At 39.2% G+C, this 23338-nt stretch overlaps 1 protein-coding gene across 1 annotated transcript in view; it reads left to right on the top strand.

Moving 5' to 3' along the window:
• Positions 1–23338, top strand: part of dhx15 (DEAH (Asp-Glu-Ala-His) box helicase 15) — a 32543-nt gene that overhangs the window by 7143 nt on the left and 2062 nt on the right. The window contains exons 6-12 of the mRNA XM_044097370.1: positions 7026–7193; positions 15655–15741; positions 16125–16274; positions 16708–16816; positions 20838–21029; positions 22154–22276; positions 23092–23282. Of these exons, the coding sequence (XP_043953305.1) occupies positions 7026–7193; positions 15655–15741; positions 16125–16274; positions 16708–16816; positions 20838–21029; positions 22154–22276; positions 23092–23282 (1020 nt within the window). The remainder of the gene's footprint in view (positions 1–7025; positions 7194–15654; positions 15742–16124; positions 16275–16707; positions 16817–20837; positions 21030–22153; positions 22277–23091; positions 23283–23338) is intronic.

Raw genomic sequence — 23338 nt, 5'->3', positions numbered from 1 at the left:
ATATTAAATTTCCATTCAAGCATGAATTCATGACACTGGAAATACATTAGTCCAACAATTACTGAGCAGTATTAATAATGCACACGCTGATACTGCAATAACAATATATTTATATATTGTGCATTCCCAACGCACACTGTAGTTTAGTGCTTAAAGTTTATGCATCATGACATTAAAAAAATACTTTTGTTCCTAAATTTTACCTAAAATGAAAACATAATGAGCTACTACAGTGTATAAAGTGTATAAATAAGTATACTAGATGATGTATTTACCTTCTATATGACCTTATCAGCCTCTCACTTTGTTTGATGGGATATTGGCCGCCTCTTTACAAGTTGCTTCAGTTCATTGAGGTTTTATGGGGCATAGTTTATGCACAGCATTAACATTTGCTCTTACAGAGGAAATGGAAGGTTAAATGATCTTAACAAGTTGGATTTCCCCTCTGCAAAACTTAGAATCATTTAGAAGTTCTATGAATTTTTAAATGTACAGAATTTTTACCAGTGTGCTGTGTTTTTTGCATAAGTACCCTTACACCATGAAAAAGTTCAGTATACTTTCTTGGCATTTAATCTGACAAATCTGACTATTCTAGCCATCAGTCCAGCTAAATAAAATTTGTTTAAAGCCATAGATGTTACATAACCTTTTGAAAAAAACAACATATAATTTTTTGATAAATGTCTACCATAGAAATTTGTTGACATTCTTTTTTTTTTTAAACACCCTTTTATTTCAATTTACAAGTAAAAAAACAAAAAGGAAGCTTATGCTAAAAGGGAATACATATGTTTACTTTGAAGTAATATTGATATTTATGGAAAAGTATGTACAAACACATTTTCAAAACCAATAAGTGAAAAATTGATCCTAAACAATATTACTGGTATATTTAGTGACATTCTGTTGTGGGAATTAATTGCAATTCCATGAAAAAATGAAAAACTGCTATAACAAGGATTTGTTATTTTATCTAAGTTTAAAAATACTAGTTGTAGTTTCTGGCCAAAATGTAAGGAGCAATTGTGGAAATCCCAGGGAGTCGCAGGTTGGTGAACATTGTTGTGACCAATGCTAAAAAGACAACATAATGAAGCATAAGCAAAAGAGGATGGATGATATTTCGAGATATTTTACAAATAAAACTCTGAAGTTTGGTGGATTTGTGTTCAGCCCCCACATGTCTATACATTATTGAGCCATTTACTGCAATTAATTTGAAGTCCTATGTATTACTTCTCTACCAGCTTTGCTTACATTTTTGCACATTCTTTGCGACAAATCGGCTTGAATAACAGTCATCAAGTCTTTCCTCATATTTTCAGTTTGTGTATTCTGACACATTAATATGCTTTGATCTTAGCCATTATATTAAGCTCTGTATGTATGTTTAGAGTTATCTCCAACCTTTTCCAGCCACTTAACAGATTTTTTTTTTCTCAGAAATTGCCCTGCATTTAATTCCTGACCTGCCTCTCTGACTCAGCTGAGGTATAACATTCCCAGAGCACGGTGCTGCAATCGCACCTAAATGTTAACCGTATCCATGGAAAATGAAAAAATAGGCACATTTGACAAAATATCTCTAATCTTCTGATGAATAAATGACTTGGCTGTCTGTGACTCTGGCTCTATGGGAATCGTCAGGATTTGTGCTGCAAATGTAAAAAAAGAAGACAAGTGACCCAGATTCCAACCTTCTCACAAATCTTTGAAATTAAGTCATTATTTTTTCCCCTCCTGCAAATGTCGTCCACTGATGTGTAATGGAGGGCAGGGTCCATGCCCAAAGTGATGAATTTGGTCACAGCTGAGTGGACACACACACGCGCAGAAAAGCACCAACAAATGTCTCAATCTCCTGATCAGTGGAGAGGAGAAGCCTGTCGGATCCAGCAGCGCCTTTTGCTGCCATGATTAGTTTCTCAGCTCTTTGACGGAATACTTGTTGGAGAACATTTAATCAAAAGTGGTTGTATTGGCAAGCATCACTGGTGGAGACAGATGCACGCATTGGACTAAATTTTTGTATTTTACGTTAGACAAGTTTATTTCACTAAGGCACACTTTAAATCCAAGTGCTTTACAGAAAAATAAAATGACAGAGGCGCAGAAAATTACAACAAATCAATAAATATATCAAATATATACAACATTTAAGCATCACATGAAACTTATGCACCACATAAACGGTTAAAATCAAAAACACTAGGAGACTAAACAAACCGATAAAGTCATTTTTGATCTCTATTGCAAGCTGGAGTAAATAATGTTTTCAGACTTGACTTAAAGGAGCCAGCTGTTTTCTCTACTTCTAGATTAGAACATATTATGAGATACAGTTATACTAACGTGGATGTTTTAGGGTCTACATACGCGTTAGTCCAGGAGACTAGATTTGATTCGGGACCAAAACTGCAACATTGTTATATTTTCAGCTGGTGCGGTTTGCTTTCACTCTGCACTCTGTTGAACAAACCAAACCCACTGAGCAACCTGTTTACCTCCTCGCCTATGGTGGAGCTGCACCAGGAAACACTAAAGGAAACGACACAAAAAAATCGGTAGAAGACTCTGAGCGCAACTTCCTTCTTATGAAATGTAAACTTGTTAATATGCAATGCAGGCGTCGTGCTTCCTCCAAACATTCCAAGTGTTATAGAGGCCAATACCTTCCCTACAGCGAAGCATGGTGGTGGCAGCATCATGGTACGGGGTTGCTTTAAACTATGAATCAATCAAACTTTATTTGTATAGCACATTTCAGCAGCAAGGCATTTCAAAGTGCTTTACATCAAATCAAACACAAAAATATAATGCAACATAGAATCAACAATAAAAACACCAGATTCCATCATTAATGTAGCAGGAACTGGCAGACTCCACATGGCTCTTGACCGTAGAGTGGGGTGACAGTTCATATTGTTTGTTTTTTATCTTGTGGGTGTATTGTTTATAATTCTCTAACGCATGTTCAGCTGCTTTTTAGCATGAATGATGACAACTAGAATTTTAGGGAAATACATTAATCTACTACAATCTGGAGTAAGACTGACGCAATGGAATACGGAAAAAGTGTAGCACTGTGAAAACTTTCCGGATTCAATGTATGTCCTCCATACATTGAATCCTAAACCTGTAGCAGCATAACTAGAGAGATAGTTTATGATAATCTGAACCGCTTTAACTGTAAGCTTTATCAGAAAGGAAAGTGAAAGTAGACAGAGTGTCTGCCACCTGGACAAAAGCTGGGAGCTATTCCCACTGGAGAGCAGCCTATTCCTCTCAGTCTATTTTTAGAAACTCGAGGAACCACCAGTAAACCTGCAGCCCGAGAAACAAGTGCGTGTTGGCCACTCAAATGATGTCATGTTGTTCTGACTTCCCCAGTCACATTTTCTCGCCTGTTGTTTATTACCAGTAATTATCTGGCATTTGACACCAGCTTGGCTGTTGTAGAACACCTACGTCAGTATTAATTTGTCAAACCAAGATCGATATGCGGCTTGTTACAAACAAGATCAAGTCATTGGGCGGCGTAGTGTTTGAAGTGGTCTCCTTTGAGGATTGGTAATTGATTTTAGAATAAGTGGTATCCCAGCTGAAACATTGATTGTCCCTCCCGTGACTGACTAGGAAAAAGTCTAAGATATTTGCAGCCAAAGTGTTAAAGATTTTCTCTCTCTTTTTTTTTTTTTTTTGTGGTTAGATGTAATTTGTTGATTTATATTCCACAACCCCATGCTGTGTAAAGCTCAGGCATAACAGAGAGCACTCCCATGGTGAGTTCATTATCACCCTCTCCTAATTGGGTTAAAGAAGTTAATGTGTTGTAGGTCTGGCAGAGATGGCTGTTCAAAGGGTGCAGCAGTGTGCCCCTCAAGCGCTTCTTAACCTCTTCAGTCTCCCAGCAACTTTGATGTAGACTAATGATTTGGAGGCAGATCCATGGCAAAGCCATAGATTCTTTTTATCTGACTGTTTAATTTATATCAGAAGGGAAGCAAGTGCAAACGACCACGTAGCTCTCTCCTCCACAGCTTTTCTGAGAGATATTTGGCTTCCACAAACAAACAGAACTGAAGCGCCAGCTACAAATGAGAAAGTTGAAACTTATCACAGCTGTCGAGAGTAGATAAGTCCTAATATTTAAGCTTCCCCCTCAGCAGCTAACATCAAAAAAACAGGAGGATTTGTGGGGTTTGGGGTGGGGGTGTTGTTTGCTTGTCAAGGAGGGTGCCCAAATGTGTTGGTACTTTAGCTTGGCTAGTTAGATTCTTGCTTCTGGGGTCACAGGCAGAGCTGGTGGACGGGTTCCCAATGCTGGACAAACGTTTATGCACATGCACGCACACGCCCACACGCGTACACACACACACTTTGTCTTCAAATCCCTACAGGACAGACAGCCAGCTTGCTTCCAGCGCTTTGGCAAAGAGGTTATTTATTTATTTTTTTCGTGGCAGCTGCTGCATCCAGAAGCTTGATAGGCTATTAATACTGAGGCTAATTTTACCGATCCATTCAGATTTAGCGTTTTCCACGTGTCAGCGTGTTGATTAAGAGGCACATGGCCATTGGAGAGGCCCGACTTGATTTGATGAACAAGAGGACAAACCGGGCTAATAACCTATTTGCAGTCCTGATGGGAAAAAAGGAAATCCAGGCTTCTGCAGGGTATTAAAAAGTCTAAATTTATTCTTCTCAATATTGTGCCCTAAAAAGTCGTAGAAATATCCAGATTTTTCATTGGATGTTTTAAATTATATGTTAAATTAGTTCCATCATAGATCCATCGTCTTTTTTTCCCTAATCTTCTAGCATCACTCATTTCTTCCATTCGTTTTAGTTCTGACTGAACAATTAGAGTGTCATTATGGTGTGACAAAACTACAAAACTCACAATGTAAACAGCCTTCAAAGTAATTTATTCCCTTTTGATCATAAACATTCAGTTGTCCTTGCAAACACACAAAATTCAGCACCTCTAACTGGGTTATTGTAAATTTTAGACAAAAAAAAAATGTTATTTTATCTGTTGTAATAGGAGATCAACTAAAAGATTTGTCATGAAAACAAGGATTACAATAAATGGCTAAAACCTGTTATTAATGACAAGTATACTGCACATCACTGTATAAGGAGGCACCGAAGATACATAAAGCTTTTAATATACCTTGGACTTCTTAACATTTTGTCACAAACTTAAATATTTGTCATCAGGTTCTTACTTTAATTTTACTTTTGTATTTAAACTGCCAACATTTTTGACCATTCTTCTTTAGGATGGTGATTGTCTGATCAATTTAAAATGACTGAACCTGAACTAGAATATTCTTTAATTTGAATATTCCAAAACATTGCACTGTAGCTCTGGCTGTCTTTAGGCTCTTCGCCGTGCTGAACGGTGAATCTATGTCCCCGTCTTCAGTCTTCTGCAGCCTCTCAAGACGATAAACTCTGACCGACTTCACTGTTCCTGCTGATGAAAAGCGTTCCCACACCATGATAGTGGGGACTATCATGTTACCATCATGTTTCAGTGTGGGGATGGTAATGTGCAGTGCTGGTTTTGAGCACATTTCACTCTTCCAAATGTTTTGCTGTGTACTTTACACAGACTTGTGGTAAACTGCAAGTGGGATTTCTTACAGCTTGTTGCCAACAATGGCTTTTCTCTGAATAGTCGTTCATAATGGGCTTGCCTCGCCTCTCATTTTAAATGGATGCTCACGTCTTTGTAGGTTTGCAGTTGTGGAACAACTTCCATTTGTTTTGAACAAAGTTTGTACTATATAAATGACTATTCTAATTATGAAAACAGTTGGCTCCTCTGTGGGCTGAATAAACATTCATCACATAGATTGTATCTTGTAACAAATCATCCCAATGTGATTAAAAAAAAAAAAAAAGTTCTTCAAGTGAACTTGTCAAACTTGAAAAAGTTTGAGAGGTACTTTATCATAGCATTATCAGCTTTCCTTAAACAAGTTTAGGAACAGGATGTTGATGAACATTTTGTGAGTCATAAATGTCACTTTTTTTGGCTGGATCTCTGGCACGCTGTTAAACCGTTGTTGCTTCTAGTACTTGTTCTGAGGCATAAATTTTAGGCTTGTTACTCTGAGTGCCTTCATTGCAACTCTTTGAGAAGTTGCTGCAGTGCTCCCCTGGGCCTGTAGGTGGTGCAACAGCATAAGCAGCAAGGTATCACGCGGAGGAGCTGCAGCACGTTGAAGATGAAATGATTGTTGTTTGGAACATAATGAAATGGTTCCTAACTGGGACCAGCTTGAAAAAAAAACCCTAAATGTGTTGACAGCTTTGTTTTATGCTGCAAACTGTTCAGAACTTTGTACAATTGTTAAAAGATGGAATTGTCTGCGTATTACAATAGAATGAAAGAAAAATGAATCAATCTTTATGTTGTTAGGCAAAAGGCTTTGTGGAATATTTATAATGTATTTTTCCTATTACATTTAATATGCCGTTAGAGAATAGGCTCCAATTTTGTATTTCCTGTCCTCATTCCTGGCGCTACTCACGGCTTCTGTCTGCCAACCCACCGGCTCTTGAACGTTCAGCTCCACTAAACTGATCTGCCATGATTTGCCGCTGGTTATGCATCAATGCTGCAGTCTCATATCACATTCCCCTCTACAATACTGCGCTGTGGAATAATGAACCCCGTTTGAGTGTGTCTGGCTCTGCGCGTTTGTGCCTTCCGAGCGTGCTCGTCTGTGTTTTCCATGATTGCTGCATTTGACAACAGAGCCACAGGGAGCTCAGCAAAGCATGCTGCAGTCCAAGTTTAATTTCCTCCATCAGATGGAACGATAGTTAGAACAAATGTACTGTAGCAGGGAACCACGGTTTCCCCGGCTCCCGTTTTATTTCTTCCCCTGTGCCGCATCTGCCCACTTCCATTGTTAATCCAGGTGTTGCTCAGAACCTGCCTGGTTTTGTGTTTTGCGTACACTGGAGGTTCAGGGAACAATTGTGGTCCTTTCGTCTTTCAGGAAATCGACGAAGCCTGCAAGCGAATCAAGCGTGAGGTCGACAACCTGGGGCCCCAAGTCGGCGATATGAAAATCATCCCCCTGTACTCCACCCTACCACCGCAGCAGCAGCAGAGAATCTTTGAGCCGCCTCCACCAAATAACCCAAACGGCGCTTTTGGAAGAAAGGTAAGGCAGCTCCGTTGGTACAAAATCACTTGCAGGAAGCAAGCAAAGGAGAGAGTAAGGGGAGGCCAGATGGGGGAAAATAAGAGAGCTAAAAGGGTGGAAAGTTTCTCCCTCACCCCCTTTTTTTCCTTTTTTCTCAGCTTTAGCGCAGAACTGACTCACACAACATATGCTGCTTTTGTAAGCATGTGATTCTGTGCTCTAAATTATATCTGGAGTATTACTCACACCCTGTAAGTTGAGGGGAAACACTTCTTTCCTAGCGTTTTATCCCTACACTCAAAAATGTACAAAAACTCTGTAAAGGTATGTCACTTATCTCTTTCTTTCTCATTTTATCTCACGCTCTTATTGATACAGACACGAGAGAGCTCCTCCTTTTTTGTGTGCCATTTTCTATTCAGATGGGCTCATCACCATAGTAGCATCTCCAGCTGCACTGTCACACTGTTGGCTTGGGATCTGAGAGAATACGAGACCATTACCAGTGCCAGCGAATGAGCAAACACTCAGCCCCAACAGCTGATAGAGGACGGTGTTGATGAATGAGTCATTGCTACATCCCTGCTAATTGAGCCAGATCAGATTGAAATGAGCAGCGAAAGTATTTATGCGCTGTCGAAGTTGAGCACATTGTGATACATCAAAAAATACTCGATTCAGACCGGATGGTCACTGAATTGCTGTTGGATTTTGTGATGCGCGAAATATGAATGTTGCCCATGCAGGTCCGCTGTCAGGCCTTTGTAACTGAGGAAGAAAGTTTGTCTTTATCTTTAACGTGGGAGATTTTACCTGGTTTTGTTTGCAAAACGGCTCTAACACAGCCAAACTGGATGGAGAACGCTTGTGAGCGTCCATGAAAAATCCAACAAGTTTTCTTTTGAGATTTGAGGGCTTTAGATGGATGAAGCTAAAGATGGATGTTTTGCTTCATCCATCTTCCAATCAACTCTTAAGAAATTCCTCTGACCCATAGCTTGATTATACCACCATCATTTCTCTTTTGGCATGGTATTTTTATTTAGATATGTAGTCTAAGTTTTCTACTCACTGATCTAACCAGAGCAACTTCTTCTTATGGATGTCTTCTGGCTTTCTGTCAACAATTGCTTTCTTCTTTATATTTTTCTAGAAAATTCTGCAATGTTTTTTTTTTTGTGACGTTTTGATAATTATTGAGCACAGTTCAAACTATGATGGTCTGAAATGTGCTTGTGAGACATTCAAAGTTGGTGCTGTTGATTTATTACCTAAGCTCTTCTTTAAACCTCTTCTTAAATTTCTCTCTGACTGTCTGCTGTATTTTTGTGATGCTGTTCATTCACTGATGTTCTCTAACAAACCTCTGAGGGGCCTCAAATAAGATCAGGATTTATACTGAGATTAGGTCACACACAGCTCAACTGTCTTTAATTAGGCGACTTTAAAAAGCCAATTGCATTAAAAGGAGTTAACTGGGTGGATTGTAAATCCTCACCCCATTTTTCTTTGGGGTGAGGATTGGACGAATAGATAGGAGATAATAGGCATACACAAAAAGTAGGCAAAAACCTTGGTATCTATGTACTTTGGTTAAAGTCATGGCTTGGTACATTAGTGGTTTGTTCAAATCTGTTTGAAAAGAAACTTACTAAGGGGGAATGTGCCAATACACACTGAAGCACAATACTAGACTGTAGTTTGACTTTTTGTTTAAAATAAGGGCTAAGCAGGCATGGTGGATGGTACAGTCAGCAAATGCTGGGCGCTGTGTGGTTCAAATGGTGGAGTGAAAGCACCATATTCAGATGCTGACGCCCTCAACTTGGTTCAAAACCCAGTGTTGGGCCATTTGCTGCATATTTTTCCCTTTTTCTTGTCTGATTACTGTTTAATAAAAACCACTAATGCCAAGAGATGCAAATGTTGTCTAAGAAGATTTTCAAAAAGACTTTGCAAGAAATTTGAGAATAAGAAAAATATTTAAATCACATTTGAGTTGATCTGATGATTTAGACAATCCAGTGTACAAGATGTACTTGAATGCATCTTAAAATTGCATCTGATGGGAAATTCTCTCTACTCAGATGGACTTGTCACATTTCATGCCGTACAGTGTTTTGGACTGGTTGAACGTGGCATGGAGCTGGATTTGAACTTCAGCAGGTTTTTGTTCAGTATCATGGATGTTTATATTCAGCTTGACATTGTTTCAGATGAGTAATTCAGTTATACAGAGAGAGCTGCATACTCTGTTCCTTTAAAATGTTATGTTGACAAGTTTTGGTTTAGTTCACCTTTCTTTTTCCAATGTAGCTCCATCAGAAACCTTAATTCTCCCAAACAGCGGAGTTTAGAGAGAGGTGGGAGTCCTCTCACTTTTTTACTTTTGAATTTGAGGTACAACACGCTGCATTGAACACTTAGTTCTACACATTAACATTCTACACAAACATGCCTCACTTTAGCATCCCCCAACATGAGCTGGAGAGAGTTGCTTGGTATGTATATCTAGATCAATATTCCTAAAGGAGATATGATTGTTTAGTGGATGTGAGTCTTTTTAACAGCACTTAAGATGTTAAAATATTTAACTTTATGTTAAATATCATTCCACTTCGCTATGAACCACAAATGTTTGTATGAGGATGAACTGAAATACAGTAAATAAAGTCAAGGAGTCTGAAGTTTATGCCCAGTACCCAGTTTAAACTTCAGAAGGGTACAGTTTGTCTCTTTTTTTTCCCCCCTAGCCTCAATTTGTCAGGGTCTCGTTGAATTGGCGAGGTGGCATCTAAAGTTGCCGTCCTTGAAGTAAATGTGCTTCTCTTCAGTGACTGACTGAGCAACTCATCAAGTGAAAAATGTAGAGATGTCATCCAAGCCAGCCCAAGAGGAAGTAGTGAAAAAGAATTAAGGTTCGCCGCATCTGCTGCTACGCATGCTAACGACTGCATTAGGCACCCCTCAATTAACATAAAGCACCGGCTCGTCATTGCTCCATTTCTCTTGGAAAGCTACTCGTCTTCCATTTTTGAACAGTTTAATCATCTTAAAGCAAGGCAGGAGTTGACTAATCACTAACAGCAGCCGTAGTCTCACTTAGCGCTCCAAAATGTTAAATATATTCTCTAATAAAAGGGCTGTAGTTGGTTTTAGGATTTTTGTCTCATCAATGACATCTTTTAAGCCCTCTGCCTGATGTTATTTAAGATGCTGCCATGTATCCGTTTCATTGGGCTTCAAATGTGAGCGCATCACGGTGTTCTCCCTTCGTCGGTGGAAGGCTTTATTTGTCAACACGGCTGTGCTTCCCAGCAGGGAACGTGAAAAATGGCCCATTTTAGCTATAGAGCATGCTCTCCTGCAGGTAATAACCCAGAAATAACATGCAGAGATGATGCTCTAATGATATTACTGATGAAGAAGCCCGGATTATCCAGTGCAGCAACAGACTGGAAGGAGCCAGCCTGCGTTCAGTGTAATGGCCCCAGCCCGGATAATCCTTCAGAATCAATGCAGTCAATGAGGCCACCCATACGATCATGAAATGTGAGAGGGTGTCATGCGCGGCATCTGCTGGAGCACCCACTGTGACCCAATACTCCAGACAGAGGCAGCCTCCGCTAGTCCATATTTTTTTTTGTAGACAGACGTTGAAGCATTCCTAGCTCTTTGATTCCTTAGAAGGGTGATGGGTGCCGGCACGGAGCATCCTTCACAGGACTCCTGTTACAGTAAAGCAAAATGAGTTCATCTATGAAGCACATTCAGAGCCTGATACATGGCGCAAAACTGGATAAAGATGTAACAGTAAGGTTTGTTTGAAGTAGGCAGTGGTTGGTGTGACATGCTCACAGTGTGACAACTTAAGTTTCGTGTAATCAAAAGCTAAAAACGAAGATTTAAAACAAAAACCTGTTGCCTGACCCAGCTAGACAACTGCAATTTTATTTGTCCGTGTAGTTTGTCTTTAAAGTCAAACTTTAAAACTGGGACTGACTTCACACCCAAATAGAGCGAGTTCTGTTTGCAAGGAGACTTCAGTTCCTTTGGGATTTGCTAATTTGTTTTAATTTTTGATGATCAAACACTCAGGGAACATGCTATTAAATAAATATTGGACAGCTATGCGAGTGCCTGAAGCTTAATGAGATTCAAACTGTCGGAGGTGTTAATTATTGGTTTATACCTGCAACTGCCGTATTGGAGAGAGAATTCAAGGCTTCCTGGTGACCTCACAGGGACGACCTTGATTAATTCGAGACTGAGAACTTGAGCAATCTGACTTCTGAGTACAAAGGGAAGAAACAATAACACAGCCTTATCTTGTTTGTTTTAAAATACTTCCAAACAGTTGATTTAACCTTTTTTGTAAGAATAAGTAAAACATAATACCCATTTTTCACCCAGCTGACTGGGTCTGTGAAGCAACAGGTGGGGGAGGGTGAGGCCAGTATTACTATGCAGCTTTAGAAAACGACATCAGGTCCTTTGGTGGTAATAATAATAATTTTATTTATACTGTCTTTTAAGGATTTTTCAAACAAAAATCAAAACTGGTCTCTTTTGTAAATGAGATCTTGGATTTCAGTGAGGCAGTCTGTATAAGTAAAGATCAAAAAACATTTTCTAAATACTGTTCATTGTTCTTATTAAACTCGTAGACCTCAGCAAAAAAAGAAGTAATAAATAATAAATAAACCCCTTTACATACGAAGACAGTTATGACAAGGCAATATTAGCTGGTCAATAAGTGCTGAGGTAACCAGCCTGCAGTCAGTTGCTTAACAGACATGTTGTTCAGATTTTGCCACTGTAGTTTTTAAACAGTGTTACCTAACCTAAAACAATGCGGTTTTTGTTTGTTTGTTTGTTTGTTTATATAATGTCTATGTTTTACATAACTGGAAATATTTCTAAAAAGCAGATTCGTAGAAATCTTCTTTTAGACACTTTTTCTGATGTCTCATTAGAAGGACTTTAAGCCATAGCAACGGTAAAACTTACAATTCAAGTGATTTTGAAACCTTGGAATAACTTTAAAATGGAAATCGGCCCATTCCTTGCTTCAACATTGTGTTTCTGCGAGTCACTTGGAAAAAGGAAAATGGTTCCACTGAAGCCATAAAACTAGACCAAAGTAAATGATCTATCTTTGAACTGAGCAGCTGATGTATTATTTAGTAGATAGCTTTTATGATTTATAGTTATTAAATGTGATAATTTGTCAGGGGATGCGTTCACATCTTGACAGCCAAGAATTATGCATATAACAGCCAATTTTTATAAGTTTCTACCCAGCGTTTATTTCCATCTCTTCATTTTTTGCCTTGAATACTAAGGGGGAATGTGCCATTCGACAGGTGAATTACTCGAGGTCAGAGGCAGAATGATAGGGGGGAAAAGGCTGTCTCTGGCATTAATAACTAAACAGTCAGGCATTCTCAGGCTGCAGAGAAATCCTCACTTAAAAGGTGGGATTTAAAAGTCTCCAAGGCTCTCGGCTTGAAGACAGCTGAAGAGGCACGGCTACAAAGGAAGTGTGTCAAGTGTGCAAAATTGGTTCTGTGGACGTGTATCAGCAAAGACTACATTTGATGTTTGGTTCTGTGCTTGCCATTTTATGATGAGGACTACCGAGAAAGTGGACGGAAACCGTCAAACGGCCACTCAGGTAATTTTGTGGTTTGTTTACGTTTTGGTGTATGTTAAAAGACTAAATCGGCAACATTGTTTTTAATAAGCACTGCCACTGATGTCAGAGCGTCTTGTAAAAATTGAAGATTTAATCGAGTTTCTTAACCCAGACCGTCTCCAGGGTTATTTATGGAAAAGATTCCCCAGCAGCATCAAAGTTTGCGTGAGAGCAGCAGAAACTGTCTCATCTTCCTTCCCTTCTCCCTCTACCCCCTGTTTGCATGCATCCCAACAGCTAACAGACTCCGGGTGATGTGACTCATTGGATAATTTTGCTTTGATTCAACTGTCATTTCCCATGCACATCTTTGCTATAAGGGACGATTGTAGATTTGAAACTGCTACATGGAACTGGTTCACAATTTTCCCACTGGTCATGTTCTTGGAACCCCAGCAGCTTTCTCCTTCTCAGAACAAATACACAGCAGTAAAAAGGTATTGACTGAGCACATTTCCTTCACAGCAAAACATCCAACATGCCACCGTTTACCACAGTTGTGGTTTCTTCTTAACATTAAAGCAGCAAAACACCCTGTCTGGGTTATGTTTTTTAAAGGAAGAAAGCATATTGAAGCAGCTCTGTCTTATTTATTTTTAGTACTACATTATCAAATGCAGCTGTAAGATTTTAGATGTTAGTTAGGATTATGGCATTCCTTGACAACAAGCTAAATGATGAAATAACTAGTAATGTATACTGATGAGTCCAGAACCCCTTCATCCATCCATCCATCCATCCATCTGAACAGTAACCTCGATGGAAACACCTGCCATAAATTAATGACAACTTCAACACTTAAAAAGATTAAACATTATTTGCAAACCCTGGATTTGAGTAAATATGGCAAGGCGAACTTGCGATGAGATATGAAAGGATCTATCTGTGTCTTTGTATTGATCTTCTTTACAGCATTCATCCTTGCTTCTCACTACCTTCTGTTGGATTTTTACAGGTTCTGTATTTAAGGCTGGAGCTTAATTATCAAAGTTATTTAACCTCAGCTCTTGATTAGCTTCTTATTTCTCAGCAACCATGTTGAAAGACGCATCCTTTGGTCTTTGAAAAGATGTTGATGCGTTTAAGGAGGATCAATTCATTGGCGTCAAGTAGAGAAAACAATGCAGAAACCACTAAAGTTGGTTTGAGAACTCGCCAGCGCATTAACAACTGGGAGGATAGTGGGGAACAATTGTCTTTCAGGAAGAAATGCAGTCGGAAATAAAACCCTGAATCACTGTGATCGGTGATCACTTAAACGTTTGGTGACATCAGATTGAAGGAAAACAACAACGTAACTCAGGGCTATGTGCAGTCATGAAAGTCAGGAAATTTTCACACCACTATGTGAAGGGACCTCGAGTGATTGGAACTGAACAGCTGTGTACCCGAAAGAAATCCACTGTTTAGTGGCTAAAGGTTTCAATTTGTAAGGGAACATAAAGATTAGACTCATGGAAGAAGGTCATGTGGCCTGATGAGTCCAGGTTTACAACTTTTAAACTTTAAAGCCTTTTTGAGGTAGAAATATTGAATTTATTTATTTTTTGATAGCTGAAGAGATGACTTACTACCTGTGATCTATGTTTGCTATTGCCACAAAAGAAGTGGAATTATGGCATGTCATGTCATCATTGCACCCTTTGCCAAAATTATCACATCGCAGGTTTTCCTAACATCGTGCAGCCCTATAGTGAACTTTGCTAATTTCATTATGGAAAATTACAGAGTTGAACACAAAGACTTACTTGGTTTCAAAAAATTATTCAAAAAAATGTACAAACTAAGTTCATAGCAAAGATTTGCCTCAGCTTGTATTCAAAGTAAAGCTGTTGGTGCCAATATTGCACAGCAGAAATCAAGAGCAAGTCATGAACAGTGAGGTAGGCACAGTTGGTGCATCCCTAGATAGCAGTGCTTCAGATATCAAGAAAGAAATTCTTGCTTCACACAAGTCCTCACTGTGGGGAGAAAAGAGGTATGATAAAAGAAAAAGAAAATTGTTTGGTTCTGCATTTTAGAAAAAATGAATTATTTTCTGTGCGCCTAAAGAATTGACTTGCAAGAAGAGTTTATAGACCTAAAATCTTTTTTTGCATCTTTCCTGTTATTTAAAACTAGAGTGTATTTTATTATCATTTTATGTGATGGTAAACAGAAGGAAGTACTGTAAGGGGAACGATGCTGAGGGTCTGTTTTTCTTCAGTAGAGCTGGTGTGGCTTGATGAAAAGATGGATGGAGCTAAATACTTGGCAGTCTAGGAAGAAACCCCAATAAGATTGCAAAAGATTTGAGACTTGGATGGAGGTTTATCTTCCAGCACGTCTCAGAGCATATTCATGTGTTAGTCAAGATGCAGATCTAGTTCTAGTTGAGAATCTGTGAAAAAAAAATAGTAAAAAAAATTATTTTAACTCAGTTTTTGTGTTGATTTACCATCTTCAATCAAAAAACACAGATATGACGTGACAAAATGTTCGCATTTTCAATGAGTTCTAATTATTCTTTAACAAAGGCTTGAGTACCAAATCAGTCAAAACATTGCGGTGCTTTGTCATGCTGTCTTTGGTTACAGTTTTTATAAAATCAGGGAATGTTTGTGGATTACAATGACATCTTAATATTCCATGACCAGCTGAAAGCAAAGCACTGTGCTGTTCGGCTGATTGGAACACACATGAACCTGATTTCAGTCGAGCCAGATCCAACTTCTGAGATCCCATCAGTCTTTCCAGATGCCTTGGGTGGATCATTTAAATCATGTGTCCTCATGTTCACAGGTCGTTGTGTCAACAAACATTGCCGAGACGTCCCTGACCATCGACGGAGTGGTGTTTGTAATTGATCCCGGATTTGCCAAGCAAAAGGTTAGCTTCCCCTTTCCCTCCCACAACTCCTTATCTGCTGCGATCATCTGCGTCTGTTGCCTGAGAATCCTCAGATAAACACAGCAGTGCACAACTGACAGCAGCAAAGATGGAAAAGCCTGTTATTTATTCCCCTGACATTTCACCAGCCTGAAGCCAAGTCATACACTCGGCACAAAACAAGATTATATATTCACCGTGGTGAATTGGGCGTATGTGTCACTCTGCAGCTTTTTGTCATCATCTTGTAGATGCGCTAGATGTTACTTTCTTAATTTTTTCTTTAAAAAAGAAAAAAAAGGCACTACCCCAGTTAAAGCATTTCTGTTTTTTTTTTCTGTTAGATCATTTCCTTTGATGCCTTTGCTCTCTGTTCCTCTCAGGTGTACAACCCACGCATCAGAGTGGAATCCCTTTTGGTCTCAGCCATCAGCAAGGCCTCGGCTCAGCAGAGAGCGGGTCGCGCTGGACGAACGCGCCCAGGAAAATGTTTCCGCTTGTACACAGAGAAAGCTTACAGGACAGAAATGCAGGTGAAAAGCGCTGTGGCTTTAAGATGACAGAAATTATATGAAATATAAACTCAAGACGACTTCTAATATGTGCCATTCTGCAGTGCCTCGAGCATCTTGTATTCCCCAGAGCGACCTTATAGCTGTAGAGAATTTGCTCTCACGACTCTTGGATTTTAGGATCCTGATTCTAAATCACCTTCTTAAGATGTTTTAACAACATGGCCACAGTGACAAATGAACTTTTAAAACCTAGTTTTCCACTTTCCTCCGGGTAATTCTATCCCATCACTCTTAGTGGCATGGAAATGTTTATTTTTTAAATAGCCCTTCAGATGCCCTACACTCCCTGTTTCTGTTTAAGCTGACATATGACTGATTCATGAGTAGATAATAATCACCGTGTCTGATTCACTTTAAATTGTTCCTTGGGCTTCCTTTCTAAATGGCACAGGACAACACATATCCAGAGATCCTGAGGTCTAATCTCAGCTCCGTGGTGCTGCAGCTGAAGAAACTGGGCATTGATGATCTTGTGCACTTTGACTTCATGGACCCTCCAGGTTAGTTTAAAGATGACAGAGATTTTTAAGCAAGAGTTGCCTCAACAAATTTCTTTAAAAAATACTCCTTTATTATTTATTTATTTTGGAAATGGGGCATAATTGAGTTGAATCCCTAGGAACAGGAAAGACGATCAGAGTTCGAGTGAAGACAGATTAAGCTAAATTTAAGAATCTGCGGAAAGACTTTAACATTGCCCTCCAGATATTATCCATCCGATTTGATTAAGCTGGAACAAAGAGGTAGAGAAGGATGCAATTACATACCACACTTTTCAGATGAATAAAAATCTGTATTTTTTTTTTAAGCCATGCATCCTGCTCCTAATACTTTGTAGTTTTACACAACTTTGTTCTAATATCTCACATTCAATCCTGATAAAATACATTAAAGTTTGTAGCGTGATGTGGCGCAATGGCAAAGGTGTAAGATAGCTTGATAGCTTGAACACTCACAGAGGAGCAATCAGCATGCTGCAGTTTTTCATTAGATTCAAGCAATTTTTGTATAATACTGAGGACATCAGATAAACACTTTCTTCTTCCGAGCTTTTTAGTCACAGTTTTAGATTTATTCTGCCAACTAAAAGATAAACCAGAACCAAAGAGATGGAATAGGTCTCCACAAAGACAGTCCAACTGTGACGGTCGTGGTCATGTTTTAGCTTTGGCAAAGTTCATCTAAAAGCATTTAGCAACTTTTCAAGTCGTAGTTTTAGTTACATCTCTTTAGAAATCACTGTCAGCACTTTTGTCAGAGCAACATAGACATCAGCTACTTTGATGACTCCTCCATGCTGCTTCTCTGAACATTATCATTAGCTGAACATCTTTCCTTTGCACTTTATTGCATTCTTTAATAAACCAAGAAAGACATCTGGAGTGTATCTTAAACAGTTTGTGTCTAATTGAGGTATCAGGTTATTGTATTTTCTAATGTATGTATTTTGAGATCCTCCTGAAGAAACCGCCCACCTCTTCCTACCCCTAACCTCACTCTCTCCCTCCTCCCTTTTCTCACCATAATATAGTTTTCATCTCACCTCTGAGATTAAACCCATCTCTCCCCGTCCACTGTGGCAAACGCCATTTGGAGAATGAAATTGGTTACATCAATAGCAGCACTATCACCTTAGCAATTGCCTTCCCTTTATATTCCTTCAGTGAAACGTGACTGACCTCCAACACTACGCTCACATTCCTCACAAAAACGCGCAGGTATACATCAACATATGGGATTGGCCTTGTCGGCAGAGTCTTAACTGGGAACAGTGGGGTGAAGGAAAAGGGTGGAGGATTACCTTTTTATTTATTTGATCCACTCAGGGCAGAAGGTTTCTCCTGATGTAGCTCCTGCACGGGCTGGTAGCAGGAGCTACTTGGGTGCAGCAAATGAAGTCTGATTTAAGTCTGAGAGTTACTAGACAGGTCTTATAACATGTATTTACAGTGGATCACTTTTTATATGCTGTGCTGAAGGTCTCTCGCTGGGAAAATGGCCAATATTGCCTGAAGGAATTGATAAATATACTGCATAAACCTTTAGAGATGGGGCTTTTTTTTTCGTCTGTAACTGTTTTTATTAATAATTTTGGTATGTTTTTGAAAAGTAATTGCTGAATTTGAGTTTTGGTGGTTTTATCATTTAAGACAGAAAAACCACTGGTTTATTTTGTTTTTCTTTCAACGGGAAGAAAATTCCTTCAAAGCTGGAGCAACATATGAATTTCTCATGGTTACGGTATAGCTCAAGTTTGAGTTGGTAAATAAAATAACGGTGTCAATCAAAAGAATCCATGACTTGATCAGGCAGAATTTCTGGTGGCATTTTAAAATTGAACAAATTCGGCTTCTTTTTCATATACTGTACACTACAGGTGGGCAACATGGACTTAGAAGTTTATTACAATATTTTGTGGGACGATTGTGATAACTCTAAAAATTGAAATGCTATTATTTCTTTAGGTAACCGTATGGCTATGACTGCATGGCACTCATAGCACAGTATCCAAAGCACCATAAAACATAAAAAACCCCAAACCCATTTCCTGAAGAAGCCCATTTTCTGTAGGTTTCTTCAGGATGCCACTTACTTGAAGAAGTGTGATTTGTCTCATTAATCTGAACACAGTAACTGCATTTAATCATATTTTCAAAATTGCTCACATCTATTGACACTCTCATGGAACAAAGAGTGGGGAAAGTTGTAAAAAAAAAAAAAAAAAATCACATTTTCGGTGTTACTACCAGTTCTATGTTTTATTTAACATCATTAATTAAAATTGATCAAGCCAATGATAAATCAAAATTACTATCATGATAAGAAAATTTTCACAATAAGTGATGCAATAAATGGCCACCACTACTGTACACATGTTCTTTGCACGTTAGGATTTTTGCTAATACGCCAAAACTTTCAGTTTTGGTCTCATATGAGCAGAGCATTGTCTTCCATATGTTTGCCGTGTTGTCACCTCTGTTTCTTATGATAGGCTTTTATTTCAAAAACAATTCTGTTCTTTGTTCTCCCAGCACTTTGCTCTGCCAAATTCATTTTCCTGGTGACATTTCCAAAATGCGCCTTTCAAAACCGATGTGGTTCAGTGTACCTTTGGCCTTTTGCCTCATTGATTTTAACCCGGGTTAATACATCGGATTCTTGTGTGTCGAGCCAGTCGATGTTTGTTTTCTGATGAGTTGCGTTACATTTAGATTGAATTTCCACGCTGGTTCATCTTGCTAGCTGTACTTGGAAATCGGATTTTCACCTTTTGTTCAGCCCAACACAAGCCATCAGAATGGTAAGTAATCTGGCCGACATTCACCGTGTGGAGGAGGAAAAAAAAAAAAAAGTAAAAAGTAGCTTTGATAGACTAAATCAATATTTGTTAATCATAAAAAACCACCTCCCTGCTGTTTGAAATTGAATTTTTTTTAGAAGCACTTGAGAGAAATGAAAGTGAGCAAACACCAGCGTCGGTGTTTGAAGCTAATTTTCAGTTAACATGCAACTGGTCATTAGGCGTCAGCTCCGAGAAGCCAAAGGTCAATAATTGCATCTGGAGGAAAAATCTTTTAACCAAACGGTGGAAGCCTTTTGTGTTTAAGCATTAAGTAGAAAGTTCCCCTGTAATTACATTAGTTGTTTGGGATTGCCAGAGTGTAGGATGAAAAATGAGCTCTGCCATGATTGCTTCTCTGCAACGCCGCTGTCAAACGTAACTCTGGCCATCACATAACAGGAGCCAACTCATTCTGATTCAACTCATGCATCTGGCTGCCTAATCTGCCAACTGCTTCCATTTTAGCGTTTGTTTCGTTTCTTAAAAGGCATTTGTCTTCTATTAGAGCTCAAAGTACAACAGGTGATGGAAGTGTTTTCTCTGCTCCAAGTCCTTTGAGGGCCAGGTTTATTTCTTCAAAAAAGGCACTCTGCTTCTCGAGACACTGACAGATGCATCTTTTGATTTAAAAGTAAAATAAAAACATTGAAACTTTATTAACTGACTCACTTTATGAACTACATAATCGGGACTAATAAAGTAATCTAAAAAACACAAGCTATAACCTAGCTTATATACAGACAAAACAGTTGGGAGAAGGGGTTTTCTGAGTGGCAATAATAACGCCATCCAGATGTAGCATTAAATAAAGCTTACTTTTTTTTTGTTTAATTGGACTGACAACCATGCATATATATTTGTGTATATAACAGTTGTTATAGTTAACCCTAGATAAAACAAATACATATCATATCATTTGGCGTAACATTTAGAAAGAAATACTCTTATTTTAGCTTCTATATGTTGGCAAAAAGGACAGTCGGTGCTTGTCCTAATGATAGTTTTAATAATATCTGACATATTTTTGTTTGAAAGTCAACTCAAATTGTACTCTTCAAGTAACGCTGCTATGAAAGAGTGACAGTTTTGCAAATTGCCTGCATCTGCCACCTGTGTGCTTTCCACCTGTGGGGTTGGAGCACTTTAACAGCCCGTCGCTCCCACTCTGTCCTTCCCAGCCCCGGAGACCCTGATGCGAGCGCTAGAGCTGCTGAACTGCCTGGCAGCGCTCAACGACAACGGTGACCTGACCGAGCTGGGCTCCATGATGGCGGAGTTCCCCCTGGACCCACAGCTCGCCAAGATGGTCATCGCCAGCTGTGAATTCAACTGTTCCAATGAGATCCTCTCCATCACCGCCATGCTGTCAGGTAATGCTCAGAGCTGGCCCGTTGTGTGAGGCTGGACTGACCAGAGAGCTCAAAGGACATGTACAGGGCTGCTTTCAGGTCCAGATTCCCAAAGAGTAATAAACATTTATACCAAGACTGGAACTGGTCACCAGCTATCGTTTACCTTGCCTATAAAAGTAAAAAAAAAAAATTAGATATATTATTGGACTTTTTAAGTTAGAAGCAAATTAATTCAAATTATTATGCCCACCTTATATTGTAGTTCTTAAAAAGAAGCTCACAAAATTTGGCGTTTTTTGGTCAAAGCTTTCCAAAAACCCAAAAATGAACACAAAATTTTGATTGTTTCAACTCCACTTTCTAGTTGTTTAAGGCCACTTAGAATACATGTCATGTGTGCCTTCAGAACTTTACTACAAGGCAAGTGGAGTAAAAAGTCAGTAGTGTCAGCTGTTTGCGGGGAATAAGGATGGTGGGGGGAGGGGAAATAAATGTCTGTACAAAATGTATAGGTGTAGCTGGAGCAGCACTAGCACGCTACGGCAGTAATTGCACTTCGGGCTTGCCAAAGCAGAATGCTGCTCATTGAGATGAATCTTGACGCCTTTGAAGGGAGTGTGAGGGTCTTTGAGAGCGGGGAAATGGATTTAACTAGCTGCTTGGACGTGGTGTGCACTTAAAGCAGCTGTTTCAGGATGGAAGGTTTTTGCTGAGTTCATTAAAGCAAGCAGCAGAAGCTCACCTGAGAACGCTGCCGCCACAGCAACCAACCGTGAGGCTCAATAAACACAGCTTTTATCCATTAAAGGCACAATCAAGCACGTTCGATGTTAAGCAGGCCAGGAGCAAATTGACAGAGGGTAAAGGGCAGAACCAGACAGCCTCACTGAATCAGTTCTGTTAGATTGTGCACTTGTTTGGACTGGTTGTCAGATGTTAGCTGTAACTCGTCTAAAACCAGGCTACTGTGGAGGAGGATGGAGTATCCCATCATCCTTCCTTCTCTTAGACCCTCCTCTCCTTTTCACCCGTAAACTCTTGGCAATGCACTGTGCCTCGTTTGAGGCCTTGTTCTTCCCTCTGTTGGATTTGCTTAACTTATCCGTGTGGGCGGCTGGGGGGCCCATACCAACCTTGTTTAGTCCCACAGTGCTTCGTTCGACCCACGGAGGCCAAAAAGGTGGCTGATGATGCCAAGATGTGCTTTGCCCACATCGACGGAGACCACATGACGTTACTCAACGTTTACCACGCCTTTAAGCAGAGTAAGTTATATACTTATTATTCTATGTTACACTAGTTTACATGTGGATTCATCATATTATTGAAAGGTTCACAAAGTTACACTGTAGGGTTACCAGGTGGATCAGTGGTTGGTCAATGTCATTGTCCACTGTTCGATTCCTGAGCCATTTACTGTGTGTCTTCTCTGTCTTCCCTGTCTAATTCTTCCTGTCTAGTTAGAAATGAATAAATCCACAAAAACCTTTAAAAATCATATTATATAGATTAATTACATACAAGCTGATGTTTTTAAGACTTTATTTCTGTATATTGTGATGATTTTCTACTTACTGCTAATGAAAACATTACATTTTAGATCAGGCCAATTTTAACACATAAGAGTAGGCTAAACGAAGAGTATGCTTAATACTTGTCACTTTCAAAAGTTTCTTTGATCTGACAAACAAAACTCATTCAGATGCATATTCTAATTTTGTGAAAATAGCTGTGCATACTTGAGTAAAAACATACTGTGATCCTTTAGTTGGTGACGGAATCTTTAAATAAATGGATGATAATGCCCGTATCAGTGATTGGCCATTTTGATAAACATGATCAAAATGGAGATGTTGCCTGCAAAATGTTTCCACAGCAAGTGATAACTGTATTTCAGTCGACAGACATTTGATTTAAAAATATCATCTAGTATTCACATTTTGATGAGAGTTTGAGGCTTTAATAACATGCAAGTTAGAGATACAAAATAATTCAACTAAAATTAACTGCAGATTAAGTTCTCAGTAATATTAAAATTTGAGACTTGCCTGCTAAATCCCTCTCTGTCACTTTGTCACAGACCACGAGTCCACCCAGTGGTGCTACGATAACTTTGTAAACTACCGCTCGCTGATGTCAGCAGACAACGTTCGGCAGCAGCTGTCAAAGATCATGGATCGCTTCAACCTGCCAAGAAACAGCGCCGATTTCAACAGCAGAGACTATTATCTCAACATCCGACAAGCACTGGTCACTGGCTTTTTCATGCAGGTCAGCGATCAGTCTGGTGGAGCTACTCTCATATTTAAGCTAAAAGTATTAATTTG

The sequence above is a fragment of the Gambusia affinis genome, linkage group LG18, assembly GCF_019740435.1.
Source record: "Gambusia affinis linkage group LG18, SWU_Gaff_1.0, whole genome shotgun sequence".
Taxonomy (NCBI): Eukaryota; Metazoa; Chordata; class Actinopteri; order Cyprinodontiformes; family Poeciliidae; genus Gambusia; species Gambusia affinis.
The sequence above is the reverse complement of the archived record's forward strand: the minus strand, read 5'-3'. Positions and strand labels throughout refer to the sequence as shown.